The 23,716-nt window shown below is 40.7% G+C and overlaps 2 protein-coding genes and 1 long non-coding RNA gene across 5 annotated transcripts in view; 2 read left to right on the top strand and 1 right to left on the bottom strand.

The window, feature by feature from the left end:
* mef2d (myocyte enhancer factor 2d) overlaps positions 1-9,266 on the top strand; it is a 61,509-nt gene extending 52,243 nt beyond the window's left edge. For 2 of the 3 annotated variants that reach the window (XM_066682673.1, XM_066682672.1), the window contains 2 exons: positions 3,152-3,202; positions 4,113-9,266. In XM_066682673.1, coding sequence (XP_066538770.1) covers positions 3,152-3,202; positions 4,113-4,512 — 451 coding nt within the window. In that variant the 3' untranslated portion in view covers positions 4,513-9,266. The remainder of the gene's footprint in view (positions 1-3,151; positions 3,203-4,112) is intronic. The other variant, XM_066682674.1, reaches the window with a different exon arrangement.
* Positions 9,267-9,455: 189 nt separating this feature from the next.
* Positions 9,456-13,370, top strand: LOC136708099 (uncharacterized). Its single transcript, XR_010804317.1, has 3 exons — positions 9,456-9,590; positions 12,659-12,891; positions 13,234-13,370. It is a non-coding gene; the product is annotated as an uncharacterized lncRNA (long non-coding RNA).
* Positions 13,371-14,095: 725 nt separating this feature from the next.
* On the bottom strand, positions 14,096-22,090 carry nes (nestin). The gene is made up of 4 exons (XM_066682283.1): positions 21,278-22,090; positions 19,675-19,799; positions 17,944-18,023; positions 14,096-17,304 (listed from the first exon to the last, which is right to left on the bottom strand). Exons 1-4 carry the CDS (start codon positions 22,088-22,090, stop codon positions 14,096-14,098), a joined length of 4,227 nt encoding a protein of 1,408 aa, XP_066538380.1.
* Positions 22,091-23,716: the final 1,626 nt, after the last annotated feature.

The raw sequence follows: 23,716 nt of genomic DNA, 5'->3' as shown, positions 1-23,716 counted from the left end.
AACCAGTTATTAGTAATCTACAGTCAGTATATTTTGTCAGTATTGTTGTCCTTGTTCTATATCTCAGTATATCTGTAAAGACACAACCCCTTACACAGGACAATTTGACACTGCAAGAGTGAGATTCCTTTCTGTATCTTGTAGGAACAGATTTCTAGGCCAGTGTTTGCACTGCCTCCTGTCGCCCAAAATCTCTCATTGGGAATGAACAAATACACACATTTTGCATTGCATTGCTGCCAGTGTGAACACAGGCAACACCAGAGATCGAACTCGCCATCTCTTGATGTTGGGGCAATTGTTTAGGGCAATACAGCACTCAGGTTCCCAAGCCCTACCCCTGAGTTTTTGTGATCACTAAAAATTACAGTATGCCTGTGTGCATCACTATTTATTTATTAATTAATTAATTCATTCATTCATTTTACAGTCCTGATTCTCTAAACTCTCTGTAAAACATGTAGAAGGTATACATTGTGTTTCTAAGATCATGTTCTTTGAAACTACAAAGTGTACTGATGACAACTTGACTCAAATGTAATGATTGATAAGATGAATTTAATCCATATTTTCCATCCTATGTGATGGTTATAACACTTTCTTCTGACCAGTCAAGTTTGATGTAGTGGTAGACCTTAGTAAATTATTATTATTATTATGTTTTCCGTTCCAGCTTGTTTGTATGGTTAGTGTCAGCACAAGAAGTAATTTTCCCTGTATTCTCACAAACATTCTACCATAAAACAAAATGTGCACATGCAAATTTTGGTGTAGATGACACAACACTTTTTCCATACAGCAAGCAGGGAAAATATGAGCAAGGTATTGCAAAACATTTGCAAGGGAACAAAATCCACTGGCAGTAAATCGAAATTTTAATAAACTAGCCATCAGAGCAGGCAATGAAATAATGCTTGGAACTGTAGAAGTTTATTTTAACACAATATGTGGTAGAAAGTTTATAGTTGACAAATACCAACAAAATCAGATTTTGTATAATTAGTTCAGGATCCAATAAACCACACTGGATCTAATGCTGCATATTTATGAACATATGGAAAATTAAGTGGTCTGAATGTTTGTTAAAATTGAACAAGAGGAAAAAAAACCTCCACAGCAAGTGGCCATGCTCGTTACAGCTATTTCTATTATAACCAGAATTTGAAAAATATTTTAAGCAAATATGTACAAAGCCAATTTCCAAAAAAAGAAAAGTGGATAAAAACAAAATGCAATGATGTGCAAATTATTGAAACCACGTATTTAATTGAAAGGCAGTATTTTAAAATGTACTGATTTTAAAAAAGAACAATTGCTGATTTTGAATGTGATGCCCTCAAAAAGTTCCAAAAAAAATATACCACTGTGTTGCATCACCTCTAAGAGTTTGAGAACTGGGGAGACCAGTCGCCGTAACTATGTGAAATGTTTTCCCATTGTTGCTTGTTATAGGATTTTAAAACTTAGTGTTTTTTGCTTATAATACAATAGGTCAACACAAATACATTTTTAATTAAATGCCACTTAAGGGGCTGAAAAATCCCAGCCAGCCCTGCATTTTGATATTTCTTTGGATTCTCTGAAACCTTTGACGATAGTATGTATAGTACATCAGATCCCTGTGTTATTTCATATTATAGTCTTTGACAGAGTGAAGAACCTCCCCATTTTCTCCCCAAATTTTACCTCTCTAACACACACATTTTAAAACCCAGTCATGTCACTGACCTGTTCCCAATTTACCTTTTTTTTTCCCCATTATTTATTTATTTATATATTTATTTTTTAATTTTTTTTTTTTTGAGTATCATTCCACAACTTATGTTGTCCTGTCCCAGGTTTTCCTGTGTCAACATTTTGAATAATTGTCTTTGTGCTATTTTCAATTAAACTTAAATGATTTGTACATCATTACCTCATTTTGCACACTGTCCCAACTCTTTGGGAAATGGGGTTTGAATATTTATTTGTGTAAGAATATGAATACTTGCTCACACTTAATTTTTGAAGTAAATGAAATCTGCTTCCTTATACACTCTCTCAAAGCATGTACTAGGAAGGGGAAATTGTAGTGCTGCTGGTAATTAGTACATTTAAATTTTTTAAAGAGAATAATATAGCATTTGATCAATATATTACAAATCAGCAAGTGCTTTTAAACGTACTAAGAGTTTTAATATAATTTAATGGCACCACAAAAATAAACAAACATTATTTTGTTAGGCGTAAAATGTAGTGTGGGTATATTATACTGTATGTACAGTCATTTTTGTGGCGTCTGAGCTGTGTGTTGTTGGTCTATGTCTCTGTTTGGCCTACTACTTGCAGTGTAAATCAAGTGTGACAAAGCTTTCATTTAATTGATCTGCTTTTTACTTCTTTTCCATGTCATAATGTTTTCCCCATTTTTTTCCTGTTACTGTACTGTGTTTGGAGGTCTATTGTTTCTTGATCCATTGGAATTACAGTGTACTTGTCTTACATCAAGACTAGACTTTGAGTGTTTTTGTGGTTTTTGGAGGGTGTGTTTGCTTAAGTGTTTGGCTTTTTGCAGAGCCTTTGCTTCATCTGACTCATCCAACATTCAGTCTCCGTAACAGCATGTATGTTGAAGGGAACACTTGAATGTTTTGAAACCTAATGTCTATCTGCTTCATTTGTAGCATTAGATCAGTTACAGTGGGCAGTAATGTTGACAGGGTTCATGGTGTGAGAAACTGATGACATAATCTTACAGTTTTTTTTTTTTAACCGTCTTGTTTTGTTTTAATAAATGTTATGTGTTGTGATCTAAATACTATTCATAATCGCTAACTTATATAGAACAGTAGGTTATAGTTTATTGTCACCTGTGATTAACAGCTTGATACTCTCAATATCAGTCTGCCAAAGACCGGTTTAAATCTCTTCAAGTGTCTGTTGTCCCCTGGTCGAGGCAGAAATTCCTGTGTGTGATTGTGTGTGTACAGACCTGGAAAGTATGTAACTACTGATCATCTTGTCACCTTCTGTTTTAAAACACCTCTGTGACTGTGCTACCAGTCTAAATGTAACTGCTGATGGTGTGTGTGAGAGTTGGGGAAAGGGTGTTAGGGGATGAGTTTTAAACAGTAGGTGCTAGCGTGTTTTTCGCCTGTCTTTCTCTCTGCAGTGTGACCTCACAGGCCAGCTTACTCTTGGGCAGAGAGGAGGGGCTCAGCTGGTACTGTACACTCCACCTCCTCTCTCTCTGTCTGTCTCACTGACCGACTGACTGTTTATTTCCTCTGTCTGCCTGTTCCCTCAAAATACTATCAGTGTGTTGTGTGCGCTTTTTCTTTCTGTCTCTCTCTCTCTCTCTCTCTTTCTTTTTTCTCTTTCCTGTTTTTCTTCCACTTTTTTGTTTTCTTTGTTTTCTTTTAGTCTCTCTTCCTCTCTCTCTCTCTTTTTTCTTGTTGCAAATGGCCCAGCCGCGTTTCTTTGTCATGTTTCCACGTTTTGCTGAATTGGGCTTTTTGTGTTGATACACAGCTTTGAGGAATATTTAGTTTAGAGATCAGTTAAGTTGTACAACTCCAAGAGACTTAAGTCTCTGTTACATTCCTCTGTCTCTACCTCTCTCTTTCTCTTGTTTCTCTTAAGGAACACATTTCTACCACGCACTTAGCATCTGTGGTTAAGGGAGTGATGAAGTTGAGCCTTGGTGTGAGAGAGAAAGAGACCAGAGTGAGATTGCATGGCTTAGGGAGTGAACAGCTGTCCCGTTGCCTCATAACGTCTTCTCTATGTCTGAGTGCCTCATCTGCAGGATCTCCCATGCACCCTCACCAATAACACACATTATGTTTGGCTTTTGTCCAGTTGGACAGCACAAGTGCCTGTTTATTCTGGACAGTTTAACTTGTAATTTTATGTTGAAGATATTATGGAAGTGGCAAGTTTGTCAAGAACTGTTGTCATGGGCTCCAGTTTTGTCTTAGTGATTGTATTTTGTGTCAGTCAGCACTCTGTCTCTGTAATCTCACTAAGCTGTTTCTCCTGTTTGCTAAATGATGATTACACTGGTAATGTGTAAACAGATTAATAATCTATCTCTCTCTCTCTCTCTCTCTCTCTCTCTCTCTCTCTCTCAGGCCGGTAGGTCCTATCCCTCATGGTGCCACTCTGACAGTGAACACGAACCCCGGTGTGAGCATCAAGTCCGAGCCTGTTTCTCCTAACCGGGACAGGAGCACTCCCAGCTCTACAGGAGTAGCTGCGGCTACTGCAAGTGCTGTTACTGGGCTGACCGTCACCCAGTACCCAGGAGCCCTGCGTCTGGAGCCCACCGGCCGCTCTCCAGTTGACAGCATCAGCAGCAATGGCAGCTCATATGAGGGCAGTGACCGGGATGAAGGAGGGCAGGCACGAGCTCCAGATTTCAGCGCTGCAGCACTGGGATCCATCCGACCCTCCGGAGATCAGGCAGCTTCCTCAGAGTCACAAGAAGGAGCCAACGTCAAGCGCATGAGACTGGATACCTGGGTCACATAAACACACAAGCCAACTAGAGAGCGCTACCCTCTGTCACACACATACACTTACACATACATGCACACATATTTCTCCTCCCCTGTGACACATGCTTCTTTCAGCGGCACTCAACACACATGCATGAGTACACCTGCGCACACTCGTTTTCAACTTTTTTCAGCCTCCGTTTCTCTCTCTCTCTCTGTTTCTCTCTCACTCTCATGATACTGGTTATGCATATATGTACACACGCACATGCAAGTGGACAAGGTCGCCAATCCAGGTGCACGTGTTAACAGGGAGACTGAAGAGCTGGACAGTTCAGGAGAGACGCAAGGTCTGGCCTTGCTGATCTCTGGTCTTTGTCCTCACCCGTGGTCCTCTCTGCTATACCTTGTTGATCCGAGTCCAGCTGCACTGCTCTGGTGAAACCGTTTCTGACATCAAAACTGAAGCAGCTCGTTTTGTTGTGTAGATTAGCCGCTCACAGAAGCCATTATCCAGGTCATGATGTTGCTTGAGGTTTTTTTTTTTCTTTTTCTTTTTTTTCTTCTCTCTTTATTTTTCCTGTGTGTGTGTGTGTGTGAGAGAGATGGGTTGTGTTTGCTGTTAACTTTTTGACTGTTCTCTACAATCTTGTATCTTTTTCTTATTTCTTTTTACTATCATTGCTCAAACAGCTGCCTATAGTATCAACTCTCAGCATATTTCAAAATGCCACATGCATTGTTTTTATTGCGTTCAATCATGACATTCGTCTCAGCTGTGCTTATCAAGATCTGAGAAAAACAACAACAGCAAAGCAGTGTGCATATTTCAGGGAAGGACTTTGGTGACTTGATGCAACTTGAACCATGAGGTGAAGTCTGGTCAACATAGAACTGGGGACAACCTGAGAAAAATATATTTGTGTGCACATGTGTGTGTAAACAGTGAGACAGAGATACAGATACAGCCAAGTGCTCAGTTCCAGTTTCAATGTTTTGTTTAACTCTTGCACCAAATCTCTCACCAGTGCACCTTCATATGGAGAGCTCGTTGAGGTAGCTATTCATTAGCAGGAGAGGCGACCGCATTTTCTTTTATTTTCGGTTATGTCACTTTTGTACACAAAAGTACGTATGTTTGTACGTATGGTGTAGTCAGGTGGAAATGTAGCCCTATTTGTAAAAATTGAAATCCAGTCCTGATATTAATTACGAGTGTATACACACATTGCTCAGCTGGAACACTCTGTGTTTGGGAGTGGGCGGCTGTATTAGTGTCACTACCGCTGGTTTACGTGAGAAGCAGCCTAACGCGTTATGTATTTATTACTTGTATGTCTGGCTGCGCAGTTCAGACTTTATTTTCTGTTTTTTGTTTTCCTTTTTTTTTTAGTTAATCTTATGAACAAGTATTCTTAAATTGTCGTTTTAAGGAGCCAGAAGAGTTTAGAAACAATCTGAGCCATTGAGGGCTCAGGGCCGTGGATTTGTAGGCGTTTCAAGGCGTGTAAATACCCGGGTTCCCCCCTTCCTCTGTGTTTCTGCAAAGGCTCTTGTGTGCTGAGAGGAGAGGATCGGAGAGTGGAGCAGAACTCAGCACGAGTTCTAGAACTCTGAACACAGTGGCGCAAGGATTCTAGAATAGTCGGGGGCATTCCACATCTGGAGTGGAGCCTGGCTTCATGCTGCGTTGAGGAGGACTGTACATTCGTGTATGATCATACACACCATGCTGGATCTGCCTGAAGCAGAGATGTAACTCTCAGTGGAGCTCTCTTTCTATTTCTATGTGTAAATAAACTGCTGTGTTGCAAGCGAGCCGGGTAGACGTGCAGCAAGGGATGCAGACATGGATATGACTGTTTTAGGAGTGGGTTTTCTTTTTTCTTCTAATGGTAATTCTGATGGAGTGCACTTTAAACCCCAGCAACCCAACACACCGACCCTTTACCCTCTTTACTAGTCAGGTCTTTCATAAAAAAAAAATTAAAAAAGGGGGTGGGGGGTTCTTCTGCTCCTTCTCCATCTCTATCTCCAACCTCCCTACATACATACACACATGCTTTCCAGAGAGGACTTCTCCAGAATCTACGCCTCATTGCCCTCCTCATTTCCTCTCTCACTTGATCATTCTGATCAATGGATTGCCGCCCGCCATTGCTTTCATTTCCTTCTGCTCCACGCTGGCTTGACCACAGGGCTTTCAGTCTCACGCAGAACTGCAGGACTGTCCGCGGTGGACCGCCTAAAGACAGCTCCGTAGTGGTCTGATGGGGCTCTGCGTTAAAGACTCACTCCATCCCTCCTCTCAGAGACCATTTGCGTGCCATTCAGGGAAGAAGAACTCATGTTCCTGTGTGATTATGGCCCCATCTTTCATGTCTCATTTTTGACGGTGAATCATTATTGAAGACAAAAAAATGTCACCTTTTTGTAAAAAAGAAACGTTGTACTTTAAGCATAATAGATTAGACTTGACACGTGTTGCAAATGTGCAATTCTCAAAGCGCAAAAAAAAGAGAAATGTCTATTATTTAACAATGATGTACACAAATTGTTTTATGGTGCATTAGTGTAGTGCATAAGTGAATAGAATGAAGGAAGTCTCGTTGATTAAGATAATGATAATGAAGTATAGGGTGGGCTTAGATGTCCAGCAGTCACTGTTCAAAGTCTGGGTAAAGGATATGACAAGTGTCTAATATGACTTGGATTGTGATATATGTGTATTCGTATCCCAAATCTTTAGCCAATATTTGCTATTTTCCCTCGAAGCTCTATCTTTTAAAATGATTGGAAAAGAGATTAACTGTGACAGATCTAATGAGATTCTTTACGGATGGTGAAAGTAGGGTCTTGCTCCTGGAAAAAAAAAACAAAAACAAAAAAAAGGTGTTCTCCCCAAAACTAGAGTAAACCTGAGCTTTCTCAGAGCTTGCTTAATTTGGTTATTCTCTCAGCGTACATATTATAAAAGCTCACTCATATCCAGTCAGATTACAGCAGCCAGTTATTATTATTTTTTCTTTTTTTTTTTGTTAGTTTTATTTATTTATTTATTTATTTACTCACCTGCCCCCTCCTCCATCCCCCAGCATCTCTCACTCACTTTTTCACTGTCCCTCTGTCTTATTCTCGTGGAAGATTAATGCTTTAAATGCAAGCAGCCATCTCACCTTGCCTACTACCACCACAACCAGTAATCCATCTCTGCCAGCTACGATTAATCTTACACACCGCTACAGATGAAGTACTGTATGATTCTGGATGTACCAGCTTTGAGGGCAGTCAGAGATCACAGAGAGTGAGAGCATGCACTTTTAATGGCTGCGTATAAGCGTCAGCACTCTTGATATTGTTCTCAAACTTTTAATTTAGTGCTGTGGGCGAGCTCAGTCTGGAGGCCAGAGCCATGGGAGAGGTTGGCACTGTCTCTATTTCTCCGACAGTGTTTTCCAGTCCTGGTCCGTGAGCACCCATGCATTACGTGTTGTAGTGTTAACTCCTCTAGCACTCGCTATTTAAATGTGTTCAGACTTTCTCATCAGATGAGTCGATTCAGTTGTGTCACAGCAGTTAAAACACAAAGATGTGCACGAAGGAGATGCTCAAGGACCAGTATTTGGATAATCTCTTCACACAGAAAGCTGCAACACACACTATTTGGCCTCTAGTTAACCACAAACGCACACACACACACACCTCTCTTCAGGTAAGCATGTCGGAACACCTGCAGAATTTAAGACTGAGCTTTGAACAAATGAATTGATTTCCTGAATGGTTTCTTTAGTGCTATGCTGAAAAGCTCTGGCAAGGATCTCTTGGTAATGGTAGGAGTCATCATAATCAAAATGAAAGACAATCGTCACGTGAATAGTTAACTTTCGCCCCACCCCGTATCCCCCATGTATAATGATGTTTAGAGAATCTCAATTTTTCTAGTGTTAATTTGTGCTGGTGACAGTTCTATTGTCTGTTTTTATTATAACTGTTATAATGATTATCATTACCATTATGATTATCATCTTTGATGGTAATAGTAATGATAATTTGGAGATTTTTTATTTTCTGCTTTTTATTTTGTGTAGGTTAGGCATATTATTTTATGATTTTATTTTATTATATATGAAATATTATATAAATGTCTTTATTTTTTATTTTTTGTTTGTTTTTGTTTCTTTTTTCTTCAAAGGGGTGTTACTAATATTGCACGATTTATTAAGTAAAACAAAATGACAATAGTGATATAAGTACTTATTGGTATCTGAGGGAAGTGCTCTACAAGTTGATAGAATGACCAGTTTAATGCTGCAATTTTTAGTCAATTGTACAAAACCTATCTCTACACATAGAGGAGTAGGGATAGCCACTCATTTAATTTATTCAGATCAGACACAGATGTCAATGCATGGGCGTAAAACAAGCAAAGAATGAGTCATATTATAAATAAACTGAAATGTAATTTCATTAAGAATATACACCACACACAACTAGAATAGAAATTGAAGAAAAAAGTTTAAAAAGAAAAACGATAGCTAATATATTGTGTTCGGCTAGTCTGCTTTGAGTTTTGTTGTAAACAAAAAAATATTTTCTGTTGTTTTCGGAGAATGATATACAATTTGTGTATATTTTCATAAACAAAGTATGCACTGATATGTTATTACAAATTATATACTGCTTTTACAAAAAAAAGTGTTTGTTATTGTACCAAAGTATCCATTTGTCCTTTATGACCCTCCCCTTTTGCGTATGTTTTACCGTATTTTATATATTAAATAGACAAGTTGACCTTCAAAGAAGTGCGGGTGTGCTTTTGAGTTTTTTCCCCCGTGTCTAAAGGTGTCGTGATGGTTTAGTGCTGATCCAGACCCTGGAAGTGTTTTCATTGGTGCTTATGCTGTTGACCTAGTTTTTTTTTTTTGTTTTTTTTTCTCCCACCTGCGCTGCACACTTCCATGCCTGTTTGCACCTGAGTCACTCCATTAGCTAATGGTCAAGTCTTTGAGCTGAATCAGTTGAATCGCAGCAGGTAAAACACTCAGCTGTGCAGTGCAGGTGCACTATTGGAGGGAAGGAGTTCACCAGGGAGATTACCAAAGGTTTTGAGAGGTACGTGTTCATTTCTGTTGTGGTAAATGCTGCACGTACACTGGATGTCTCTGCTTTATCACTGTTCCTTCATCCTTCCTCTTTATGAAAACGGGGCCAGGCTGACACTTCACTCCTACCACAACATTTAATATGGTTTCTACAGGAGCAGTCAGTCCTTTTCTCTGGTGATTCTGTCATGGTATACTGACACCTAGAGGCCTGGGTGTGTTAGAGGTTCTATATTAAACCAGTTTTAAAATTCAGTGGCCCATGTTGGGGACCTACTCTATTACAAAGCCGTTAGCTGGAATTTTTCTGAAGAATCCTAGAAGAGCTTTTAATATTTGGCCACTAGATGGCAGCATTGACTAGTGACCGCAGTTGATCTAAATGAATTGCACAAGGGTCCAGTTTTGCCATGCTCATGGAAGCTAAAATTAACTATTTTCAGACCTATTTCAAGAATGAGGTGATTGACTGAAATGTTCTTTTTCAGACCCAGAGTGGAGATATTGCTGGCTTGGCCTGGAGCGCGTTCCTGAAGAACAGATCATGGTGGTTTCAGGACAAGGGTGTGAGCGTAGTTGGGAATCCCACACTGTCCTTAGCTAGCATATGGTGACTACAGTGTCAGCTGAGCTGGTCAGTTTCAATGTCAAGTGTGACTCTTAAGGTCATGTCAGTCCCAGCTGTCCACCGCTCACCTGCTGAGCTAAAAATACAGACTCTTCAGCACTGATGGCTCATTCAGTTTTTCCAGTTAACTCTTACTGTTATCTTTTATCTAAATAGGCTTTTCAGGCTTCTTTAAAGCCAGTAAATTCCATAATACATCACTTAAATTCATCATCACTAACCATCTCAACCCTGTTCTTTATCTGGTGAAGTCAGTGTCTTCTCTGTGAAGGTCTAGTGCTTGAAATGTTTGAGTTTATATTACTGCTAAGAAATTATTACCCACACCAGTTACACTGAAGTAGCATAAGCTTTTAATGTTTTATCTAACATTTGCGATAAAAGTAGTTTTACCCCCACTGAAAATGTGGCTCATTGGCATCATTTACAAACTTTTATTTGTTTGCAATAAAGCAATCAAACAAGAAAAATGTAATAGCTCATCACATTAAACAAGTGGTTTCTCAAAACTCACTGTGAAATGCCACTTTTAATGACTACTGCAGTCTCAGAATTATTCAGCTCCTTCATGACCAGTGTATTTTGTACTTATTAAAGCATGTAGTTGCTGTCATGAACTGCCAATGTGATGAATAGCCAGACACCCACCCCTGAGTAATCTTGACCCATTCTTCATAGGCAAAGGCCTCCAGTTCACTAATATTCTTGGGTTGGGGGACGGGGGTGAGCAGGCTTTTTAGTTTGATTGGTACCACTGGTAGATCCTCAGAGGAAGATTTTCTGATACTTGAGTAAACAATATGGGTGACTTGCACATATATGAAGGCACAGTTAATGTTCAATGATATGCACAGAACAATGTTTACAACAATGCTTTCTCTGACACTAAATCTTGAACATCTTCTCAAATGTTCAAGTCTATTTTGCATATTGTGTTACTCAGCCCATGCCGTGATTTTCACTACAGAATTTTGTCAGGGTTTTATGTAGTTAGGCCTTTTCCTGGGTACATATAGATATCTCTGGATACATTGAATCATATAATGAAATTGTGTGCTGTGGATGAGGAAATCCAGAGTTCCCTGTTTAAAGCTGTGAAAGGGTATTCTTGAATTGCTGCACTATTTGCCCACAATGTCTTTCACAGAGTGCTGAACCCCTCCCCATCTGTACTTCTGAAATTTTCTTTTGGAACCTGTGGGGTTATTTTCTCATTTTTCCCCCATTTTCATCTCCCTTTAATTTACCTTCATCACACAGTCAGTCTGGTGTTGCCTGGTCCCTGTTGCTGGTATAAAATTCAACACAGGCATGTATTTTTCAGAAAACAACCAAACTCCTCCTTCAAAACTGGGCTATATTAATGTGTTTTAATTTTGTTACATTAGTGACAACTAATAGTGTACTGCTATGGAATTGGTGCCTGTGACTATTAATGTTTCACTTATGGTAATCATTTCATTTTATTTCCCTTTTTGGAAAGGCCTTCTTACTTTTACTGTAGTCATTGTCTCATTGAAGCGTTATTCTTGAGTAATTTGAGCTATCCTACTTCCTCTGCTTTTATTTGATTCTTTGTTGTTCTGATGCAGCTGTATTGTGTATAAACCCAGGCTTAATTAGCAACGCTCTAGTAACGTGGTGATGTATCACATAAACTTTCAATGGCATTGCTTCATGAAAGCTAAGTCATAGCAGTTGTTGTGGTTGATCACCTTTCTTTTTTTTAATCAGACATCCAATGCAGTCTGATCTCCTCTAAGCTGTTCTTCTGCTTAAAGCCCAGCTGCTGCTTAAAGCAGTGGTTCTTAAACAAGTTTAACTCTAATATTCAATAAGATTAACTGAAGAATTGAAAGAAGTAATTGGCCCAACACTAGAACACATAACATAAGTGCTGTCATCCAGACAGGTCTATTTGCATCTGAATGCAGTGTCCAGCACTCAGGAGTGATTAAATTGATTAATGGAAGACATGCCAATTCTTACCTTGATTAATTTTACACATTTTCCATCAGCCGGCAGCTGTTCAGCTGCGTAAATCAATGGAGGCTCTCTGATGGAGGCATACGTTACGGGGGGGGGGGGTGAACACTCAATGCCGATTGAACATAGACAAGACTTGTAGGAGTTTCTGGGCTTCTACGTTCATCTTTGATCATTGTATGACCTGCAGGACATTTATTTAAAGCCATTGCCTCGACATTTGCTGGTCACTTGACTGAAATATGTGGGTTTAATCTCTGCGGGATACTGAGGGGTCATGTGGTTGAGGTGGTCTTAGAAGCAGCTGACGAGTGCTGATCCTGACCAGCCTGCATTGCCCATATTCCAGCCTTAACCGCTGCTAGAGTTTAAAATAGCGTTCATCAAATCAGTCTCTTTTAGAAGGGAGTTGCAGGCTCTTGCATCAGGAGTAATGAGGGCTTGTGCTGTGTCATGTGCTGCAGGAAGCTGCTGGAGGTGACTGTGGTCCCGAGAGGTAACAGGTGCTGAGGGACAGGGCAGAGCAGCAGCATGCCTCCCCACCCAGTGCCCCTTTGTCTCAGCCCACAGAGGAGCCTGTAAATCCCAGAGTGTGTGTGTGCACCCCCCACTTTTAACAAATGCCCATTTTTGGTTTCCCCCTATAATTACAGCCCCAAGAATGAGAGAAAAAAAAAGAGCATTGCAGACTGCTGAGGTAATGTGATTATTTTGACTTGAGTCTCTCTCTGTCTCATTCTGTTTCTCATTCTCTGCTCTCCCTCACACTCCTTCACCTTTGCTTTTCTATACATCTTGCTATCCCTTTCTCTCTCCTTCACTTACACTCTCGCTCTCTCTCCCCCACCTCTCCTAATTCCTCAGTCTCACTCTCCCCTTTCCCCAAGCCCATTACTTGATTGCTCCCTCCACCCCCTCTCTCTCTCTCTCTCTTTCTCTCTCTCACGCACACAATAGTGACAAATCTGACGTCATCTTTTGTTACTTGTTACTGGTTTTCTCCGTCTAATCCTGCCTCCTCTTTGCTGTGTTGGTGTAGGCTGTGGGCTTCATTGTGAGCTGGAGGTCAGTGACACTGGAACAATTCCAACCATCTCAAACCCCTCAGCCCTCCCACATTGCCCCAGGCCCACTCCTCCAGACCACTCCTCTGCACAGTGACTGTGATCTCTGCAACTGCACATTTGCAGTAGAAGCTTAATAAAGTCTTATAAATGTACTGGATGTTTTCATATGAATATTTTGTAATGTACTGGTTTAGGAGACCTATGTGGAAGTATACAGGAATCAGATTAATTTTTAATAACTCGCAGAAATAAGCTTGTTTCAGAGGTTAATAGAGTCATTTCCAAACTCTGTTTATCTGATGAAATAATTTGCACACACGACCAACTCGTTATTTGCTCACTATTTTATTGTCAGACAAAAGGGGTTGGACGTATTGTTCAGAAATTCCAGACAGAAACATCGGAGACTAAAAAGAAGCTAAATGGTGACTGTATCATTATGAAGATATTAAATCTACCAGGCAGAGATATTTAATTTTTGGTTAGTCAGACACAAATATGCAATGATTATGTTTCCCTTATTCTCTCCTAGGTTCAGACTTTGGTTATTAATGTGTGACACAACATTGCTGCTAAGACAAAACCTTGTATCTCCAGTAAAATGTTTGTTTTTGGACGTAATGTAAATGAGAGCTGGTGTATTTAAATACTCTATACTTGAGGATAAATATATATAGGTTTGAACACATAATGTGTTTTTTCCCCTTATCCTTTGAAATTACCATTTTTTGGAGATAAAAGGTTTTGCTTCAAAAAATTGTCAATAAATAAAACTAAATAATAATTATAAAAAAAAAATCAAAGTGTGTGGGGATTATAATCCTTTGAAAGGCATTACTCCTCTCCAGAGGACCAGGAGTCTCCTTCATCAACCGACTCATCTGATTGGACAGCTACCATCTGTCCATCTTTACTATCTCCACACTGTAGCTGTTTAGCCTGTGGAGTCTTCTGGTCTTCCCTTTCCTCCTCCTCCTCCTCTGACTGAGCAGTTGTGATTCTAATATCTTTATCTTTCTCTCCCCAGTCTTCCCCGAAGGCTGGACTGGAGGAAAGGTTTGGAGGAATGGTCTCGTGGGAGAATTGTTCTGTATCCGGTTGATTCTTTGAGTCATAAGTTGCAGCCGTTTCAAATTTTGTGTTGCTCCAAAAGTCGTCTTTTAGGCTTGAGCTAAAGAAGCTGTGAAGGTCGTTTTCTTTTGCCACAGTCTGAGGGATTTCATCCAGAACGTTGCTTTGGAAAATATCCATCTTTTCTGATGCTATGTTGTTCTCTGTGGTCGTATCTCTCAGTTCTTCCCCAGTGCTGAGAAGGTTATCGGATATCCCTGTGGTTAGCTCAGAATTGGTCAAGTCTTCCCCTTGGTGAATTTGAGGCAAACTGCCATTTTCCTGCACTTCGCTGCTGCTGCTCTTGTCCACTACAACCCGCTCTTCCTCCTTGTTTGGAGTTCTTACATCCTGCCATTCTGCTGGCTGAGGAACAAAACTCTCCTCAAAACTCACCTCAAACCTCTCTTTCACCACAGCCTCCTCCAGAAGATCTGTGAAAGGCACAGAATTGTCCTTCGAGGCTTCGTTGACAGAGACAAGGCGCTCTGTTGATATAATTGCCTTGCTGAGGTCCTGAGAGCACTGGCTAGCATTAGGAGACTCGTCTTCTGAACTGTTGGACTCATCCATGTCCAAGTTTGCGATGTTAGTCTGGCTCTCTGGACGACTGCTGGGCCCACTGTGAAGTGAGACATTGTCTGTGAAATCTGCATGAGTGAGCATCGAGAGATCAGATTGTTCGTCCTCCTCTTCTTTTGGACAACCCTGTTCTTTGGACAAAATGCTTTTGAGTGGAAATGGTTCTGAATGTGTTGTGTCTGTTAATGGCTCTCCTTCTAGAGCTTGTTCATGGGATGGTTCTGCTCGTGAGGGGTCTGTGACTGTGTCGTTGTCGTCTGACTTGATTTGTGTGAAGGTCTCCATAACGCAGTCGTCTGTGTTGTCGTTAGTTATTAGAATATCATCCTCTGCATTCTCAGTCTGCTCAGCTGGGAGATCATGCTGCTCATGAAGGTACCTAGTTTCACTCAGGAGACTCTGAGGAAACTCTGGTAAATTTGAGTTCTCCTGTTTCTGAAGCTGGAGAGCCTGGTTCTCCTTTTCTGTCTCTTCCCCAATTCGAATACTCTGCTCAGAATGTGTAAAGTCACTTACCTCAACGTATGTCAGAGTGTCATCCTTCGCTTTGTTGACATTAATATCATTATCCTCACTTTCACATTGAAGACCCCCAGGCCCTACTGATTCCTCATTGGATATATCCCCAATGTTCTCTTCTACTGTAATTTGAGCAGATTCCTCCATGACTACATCATTGGAGAGACCTATCTCCGGCTCCTCCGACAGGTCCTCCATGGTGTCAAAACGTTTGGCAGTGTTCTGGCCCCACATAAAGGCCCCGTCATGTTTCTCTCTCTCTTCTTCACTGTCACTAGGCTCACTCTCCCCCACATGAGACACACGAGTGTTGGCATCTGTCTCTTCATCACTTTTGTAGTGTAAAAGTGGACGAGTGTCCGCGATCGTGTTCTCCTGAGCGTAGCTATCTACCTCACCTGGGTCAGTCCTCCATGATGCGGAGATGTTTAGAGATTCATCTTCATCGCTCTCTATCTGCTCCTCCTCTTCGGGATCTGCAGGATCTTCAGCTAAATCATGGTTTCCGTCATGTGCACCCATGTCTAAAGCGGTCTCCTCTGTAGGTTCTGAATCACACTGTGGAGCATTCTCAAGCTCCTGTGCAGAAAAGTCCTGGACCACAGCTCCTTTCTCAGTGTCAGTAAAGTTTTCTTCCATCACAACAATATCTTCATCCTTCATCCTCTCTTCCTCTTCTCCTTCAATCACATTCTCTTCTTTTCTCTCTTCTTCCTTGTTCTCTTCAGTTAGAACATCTGTTTTATCCTCCTCCTCTTTCAATTCAACATCCGAATGATTAACTTCCTTCACCTCTGTGCCACAGCATTCGACTTCTGCTTCCTCAATCACTTCAGACCGGTCCCTTTCTACCCACTTTTCAATGAGCTCTCTCTCTGCTTCAGAGGGGCTTTCAAGAGCCTCTATTTCAGGGATATTGGCAACACTGTCTTTTACATCTGCCCATGTTAATACTTCACTCTCTTTCTCATCACGGCTGAATGTATCTACGATATCCAAATGTGATTCTTCAGGTAACGGTGAAGTAGGTTTCTCATTGTCTTCACCAAGCTCTTTTAAGTACGTGGCGAGAAATGTTGTGTCTGTTCTACATTCTTGAATGTGGTTTTCTCTGTTGTTCTCTGACACCAGCTCTAGCTCAGGGCCCATGTCTTTCTCCTCTTGTATTACTGTATCATTTTCCTCCCAGGCAAACATGGGTGCATGCGAAATTTGAGCCATCTCAGTAGACACCTCAGTCTCCTCCTCCTCCTCCTCTCCATCCTCTGAACCTTTTCCATCCTCTGTGTTTTGATTAGAGGGCAGCTCTCTCTCTGGGGTTTGTGGAAGGCTACTCAGATGTCCAGATGGTGAGCTAATCAATGCTGCTTCCTCAGTGCCAGACATGGCCTGTCCATCTTGTGATTGATTCTCGGTAACTATCTCTTCTGTATTGTCTTCTTCAGTATGCTCAGTGGGCATAGACTCTGGTTTATCTACAGCTGGAGGAGCTGCAGAAGCAGAAACTAAAGGAGTATGGCTCACTTGTACATTTTCCTCAGATTTGAAAGGAACAGAAGCAGTTCCACTGACAAGTGCAGGGGGGGGCTCTGTGAATCTTCTTTCCAATTTTGTTTTCATTTCACTTATGCTGGCTTCCACATCTTCAGACTTTTGCTTCAACTTGGGGGTCTGCATTGGGCTCTGTGCCAGACTCCATGAAGGAGCTGCAGACAAAATATTGGCTTTAGGATGTGACAGTGATCTCGAGGGGTTCAGTGGACTGCTGAGGTGAGAGGAAACTGAGAAGATCTGAGAGCCTGGATGGGTCCCATGGGGCTTGGAGAGCACGTCTGTGAGTGAAATAAGAGGATAGTAAACATGGGTTAGATATACTGCACGGTCTAGTTTTACAGATGTAACAAAAAAAGGATGAAAATGAAGGGGTGGGTATGTGTATGTGTGTGTGTGTGTGTGTATATATATATATATATACACAGACAGACAGATTGACTTGGTGGATATGATTTCTTGTTTTAATGCTACAATTTGCATCATTTCATTTGTAAACTGATGAATAGGACAGATGCACATCTGCCTAAGGGAACATGGTCTAGGAGATGCGGCATGGCCATATTGAATAATTTTGTTCAGGCAGCCATCATCCCTCTCTCAGAGGAATGATCAGGATACTCTGTAGTAGCCCAGTAATGGAGACGTATTGATCTTCCCTTTGTCTCCCCGAGCCTTCATTACAGGAAATGCAGCCATCTGCTGTAGTGACCGATGGGGTGTCTGCTGACATGACCAGGACTGACTCCATTTAGTAGAGTAGATGCCCACCCCCACAGACACATACACACATACATATGCCCACAGTTGCACACTCCAGGCACTAATTAGCATTGGGATATTTCTCTTTAGTGTCATTCAGAGAATGAAGTCATACTGTAAAGCTTGTTGGGAACATATAGTAGGGAAAAACAAATTACCAAAATGGGAGGTCGTCCGGGTGCTGGCCTTACTTGTTGATTGACCACTAACTCTAAAGCTTTCACTGTCCAGCAAAGCTCTGAAGAGAGAAGAATTGTGAATTAGGCAGCCATGAAGTTACAAGCATATCATTAAATCCATCATCCAAGTGTTATTTTGAATGCTGGTATGAAACTTCCACAACACCCTCTGAAAATGTATGTGAAGATTCAATACCATTCACTGGTCTCTATTATTACATCAGAGCAAAGACCCACCCTACCTGTCCTCAATGATCCTGAAGCTGGGTGTGTTAATAATGCCACATCTGAAGAATTTTCAGCCTGCTATATGTGAGTTACAAGTGATGTTTGTGAGTTGGTTCTACTAAAACTCAGAGTAGGCTAACGACAGTGTGTGTTTATAATTTTTTAATGTCTAATAATTCTAGACCTTGTTTTGGGTCAAATCACTTTTTTAGATTATGGCAACATGAAATGTTAACTGCAGTCAGCAAGAGTGGGATTACAATAGTAAAGGATTATAGACGTGTGTGTGTGAGAAAGAATGAACTTTGTAAAAAAAAAAAAAAAAGGATAAAGAAAGGAAGGGGGAGGGAAGGCTTTTGTTGCTGTGGAACAGCAGGTCAGAGCCTGAGTGTGTTGTTATGGAAATGAAGTTTCAGATTTGTTATTGTCAGACCATCTGCAGTGCACAGGCCACTGTCGGTTCCTTTATATATAATGCACACGGTCAGACGCAGTGTGAATGCAGCAGTAATTCTTCTTCCCCTTTTATATCTGTGGATTATTCCCATTCCGATACACAGTCACAATTATTCCCTTTAATGGAAATGAATACTTGGCCATATACAATACAACCTTTATAACTGAGAACTGCTTATAAACGATATTGCCACAATTCAAAGTATAATTATTCCTATAATGATATGTGGGAGTTATAGTTGTCTGAACAAAAATATGTATGACGAAACTATTAATCTAATTCTACTGATCAAATTAAAACCATTATCAAATAATGTCGAATGATGACGATAAAACAAAACTGGAATATTGATGTTCATATGACGGCAATGACGTAGTTTGCTGAATGGAAGATTATATAACTACTAAAAAATAAACCACTGTTTTTAGTTAAGATTCATTACACAGTTACATAAGTGGTCCATCACTGCTAGACATGGCCAACATTTTTATAAACAGATTCATAATTTTTTTTGTGTTTTTGGCTTGAGTATACATTATGATGTGAGTAAAAATGTAATCGTGTTGTAAATGGTAATGTATTCTTTACAATGATTCCCACACTGTCATTGATTCAAATGACCATTTTTTGGCAGCTTTATTTTTAACAGAGTATAAAAACCATGCTATGTCTCACCAGCATTGTCTGAATGCTTCTGAAATTAGTGAAACTGCCCTCTCTAGTCTGTCTGCAAATAGATGGGTGGACAGAGCTGGACATCAGATAGGGGGAAGCCCATTTAGAGTCACTTATCAAAGGTCTAAGGTTACTCTTTTCCACAGCAGCTGATAAAAGCTCTTTCAGCCACACATTTAAATCAGTGACAGGTCTATAGACCACAAACAAGTCCTTCATAGCAGCAGCACCATGTTTCTCACTGAAGTGGAGATGATGTATAATAAAGCACTGAAAAACTGTGACTGTAGCCGGAAACGGGCTACCTAGTGGAAGGAGATGATTATGGGGATAAAGATGGAAGCAGGTACCTGTAAGTGGCCACCTCTAGCCCCAGACACATCTTCATCTGCATTAGGTTACGTCTGTCTATCATTAGATCACCTATCTCCTTATCAAGCTCCATTTTCTCTGTGTCCAGAGTCTCCACATGAACCTACAGACAGAAATACATTAATAATTACAAAACAAATTTTTCAAATTCATCTTAAATACATACTGAAGTGTTATTTTTTTCTCATTTACACATGCACTGTAAAATACATGCCCATACATTTGTACACACACGTTATAGTTATTAATTCAACTACTCTGAGGTACACCCATTGCAGACATGGATATATACAGTGCCATCATTAGAGATTAATGATTAGGGCGGCTAAGATTTAAGCAGGGCGGTCTAAGGTAATTGCCTCATAGCAGCAAATTTCTTTGGCGAGGTACAGATTAAGCAAAGCCACCAGGAGCTAAGATATATAGTTCTGTCTAAAGCAGAGCTGTACTTCCCAGTTTTTCAGCTTTGACCTGCTGCTCTCAGCACCGCCACAAGACAAACCGCTGTAGGCGTGACTATGACTCCATTGGCTACACACTGAATGATGGACAGATAACTCTGATTGCTGATTGGCTATATAAAGGCGATGACCAATGAAAAGCGAGTTCTCTGTTTAGGAGCAGGTCTAATAGGTGTAACGATGTCCATGCATAGTGCTAAATAACCTTTTGACCATATGTGATGTCTGTTTGAGGAATTTAGGGGAGCCCAAAATGCATGACACAGCACTTTTATGGTCAGTGGTAATTTGGTGGCTTCAGAGGACTGGAAACCACCAGGTCAGAAGTTGAATTTTATTAGGCACCAGCTTAGAGTCATAATCCCTTAAACAATTGGTAGACTGTCATGCGGTAAGAGTGACTAAAACTGTGAGTAAGAAGTGTCAGTTAGACTTTAATCCTGGGTCTATAGCTTCATTTAGTGTTTAATCGGTTCACAGAAAATGACGCTCTTGTGTCTTCTGCTTTTATTTTAGTTCACTCACATCATAGTTGCTTCCTTTCAGCTGAGTTTGAACAAAAGAGAGTGACGGGAAATCCAGACATTCATTTAAAAAAGAACCTCTCATTGCTGTACAAAACCCAGTATCTTCAGCATTATTAAAGGGGGTTAATATAAATTTGTTTTGATAATATCGAACCATTTCAGTTCCTCTGTTCTCTTCAGCATAAAACAAGAATGAGAAAAATCTGGGATAAAAAGCTTTGGAAAGCGACAATTAGAATGTCTTGGAAGAATTTATTTGTCACTGCACTGAGTGCCATCATGGAAACAGCAGCGCAAAAGCATGTGCATCAATTTGATTAATTCCTGGGGATAATATTGTACCCTTAATTAAAAAAAAAAGTATTAAAACATTATGAATACTTACTTAATTATTAGCGTTTTTCTTAATAAAAGGAAAATTGGCATATATAATAGTTGACATAAAATGACAAAACACTAGGAGAATGATTGAGTTCTGAGTTAAGTCTATGTTACACAAAAATACTTTACAGCTTATTTGTGCACCTAATGTTTAATTGGTTCTAACATGAAGCCAGTGCTCAAGTTGTTGCAGAGTGTCCGGATCTGATTACCTGAAGTTGCTGAAGTTCTTGGCTCTGTCTGGCTTTTTGCTGGCTCATGTTCTTCTCCAGGAACTCCCTCTGGACTTTCATGCTCTCCAGCTCTTTGGCTAAATCTTGCAGGTGCAGCTGACTTTCCTTCTTCTCCTGGTTGATCTTGGTTATGTGAGCCTTGGCCTGGTTGAGGTGGTCTTCCAGCTGCTCTACCTGTCTCTGGTAGACACCTGCCGCTTCCTGCCATGCCTGCGCTGCTCTCTCAGAGTACTCTTGCCCCAGGTCCTGGAGGGTGAATGTTTGGCTGGGCTGAGGGGCCATAAGTACTGGCTTTGAGAAGGCTTTTGTGGACTTGAGGCTTGCCATCTCTTCCTGGTGAACCTGCACCTGCAGTGAGACCTCCTTCTCGAGATGGGCTGCCTGTTCCCTCAGCCAAATCTGGGCCCTCCACTCGTCCTCCAGCTGCTTCTTGCCCTCCACCAGTTTCCTCTTCGCTTCAGCCTGTGCGGCTCTTACCTTTTCTCTTTGAGAGTTCAGCTCTTCCATTTCCTCCAAAATGTTGCTCACCTCCAGCTCCACCCGATCTTTCTCCATCCAGGCGACATGCACCTCTCTCCTGGCCAGGCTCAAGGCCTCCTCTTGGGCTTGCCTTTGATTTCTGTTGCCCTGGCTTTTCTGGAGCTCCTGGATCTCCCTTTGCAGTAGTTGGTTTTCTTCCTCCAGCAGCTTCACATGACCCAAGTAGGACTCCAGCCTCTTGTTCAACTCCAGCATCTGGTATTTCTCCTCTCCAGAATGAGGGAGAAGATGCCAGACACTTGACATGGCCATTGCAGTGTGAGGAAACCTGGTTTAAGACCACAAAATCAGCACTGTATTGTACTCTGTGTGTCTGTCTCTAAAGGCTCCAGAGTCCAGTGCCTCCAGATGCCTCAGTGCCACTTGCTTGAATGGCCAGCACACAGACACTTTCATAGTAAATGGAGGAGAGGGGGAGGGCAGAGGGGAGCAGAAGGAGGGGTAGAGAGAATAGAGAAAAAGAGTAGTGATGTCATTTGTGGGGTTAACTCTAGCACTGCTGGGATGTGTCAGCTCTTACGCAGTTGTGTTCAAAAGACAAATAACATGTGTGGACTTGTGCACACAGGTGTGAAATGATCCAATTTCTTTGGAAACAAAAAGAGTATTATGTGGGTTCTCTGTAGATGTGTTAAATGTGATTCGTTTTAAGATTGTTTGTTCATTCATTCATCAGTAGACACTCAACTCACATGGGAACCGGGAGAACATGGCCGACTGCCTAAAGACAGAGAAGTGAGATGAAGGTTGACCCCAGAGCTCTGAGATCCTGCAGATGGGTGGCAGCAACACTACATGTAGCACCACTGTAAGAGCCCATAAAGAGTCCTTTGCAAATTATTGTAGAGAGGTACACAAACTATGGAGTCACTGATGGGAATCAGAAACATTGCAAAGTCATTTTACTAAAGCTGTGTTATGTATAGAGGTATAAATCCTCCTAGCACAAAGATGATTCACAAATAGCATGCTCTCTACCAGCTAGATCATGTTTTTCAGCAATTAAATATCCATTCTGTGATGTTCTCTAAATAGTGCTTGCTATTTAAAAATGCATAATGTATTTAAAGGTCCAGTGGAACATACTGTAAAATCATTATACTAAAAATAAGCTTGATTTGTCAGCCATTAATTAAGCTGATGATATGAGGAGACAGCCCATTACACTGTGCCACCCTGTGGTCAAAAAGCCACAATACAAAATGTTGCGTGGTCCAGTGGCTTAGTTCAGCCCAAGAAACACTAGTCCTATGCTTAAACCAAATGTCCAAAACTACAGAACAGATCAGCTTTTTTTTTTTTTTTATAGATTTCCTGTCTAGAGGGCCAGACCAGTATGGAATACCATTTCCACCATATAAAGTAAATTACTTTTTTTTTTAAAGGCACATACTTTTTAATTAATATGTAAGTTGCTATCTTAGTATTTCAAGACACTCCCTCATTATTTTGAGATACTAAGTCAAGTCATTAAGTCATTATTCTGAGATGATAAATCGATATATTGAGATAATATATTGATATATTTTCTTAGTATCTCACAATTATGAGATGCTTTTTCAATATATTGACTTAGTATCTTAAAAGAATGAGATAGCATCTTGAATTATTGAGATAGCAAGTTATATATTAATGAAAAAAAATAATTGGTCCTTTTTTATTATTATAATTTTATGTGGCAGAAATGGGCTTCCACAGACCAGGGGGAGGCTGCTGTTGGATGAGGCATTGTTGTGGTCACCAGGGCATTTCCTGTAGTGGGCAAAATGTAAGCTAACACGTGTCCTAATCTAAATTGCCCAATGACATCCTGTTTTGTCATTACGTTCATTTCTAAAGGTAGCAGAAACCACTAGACCAGTTCAAACCAAACGTACC

This window comes from Hoplias malabaricus, chromosome 10, assembly GCF_029633855.1.
Source record: "Hoplias malabaricus isolate fHopMal1 chromosome 10, fHopMal1.hap1, whole genome shotgun sequence".
NCBI classification, from domain to species: Eukaryota; Metazoa; Chordata; class Actinopteri; order Characiformes; family Erythrinidae; genus Hoplias; species Hoplias malabaricus.
This window is presented reverse-complemented; position numbering and strand designations above follow the sequence as displayed.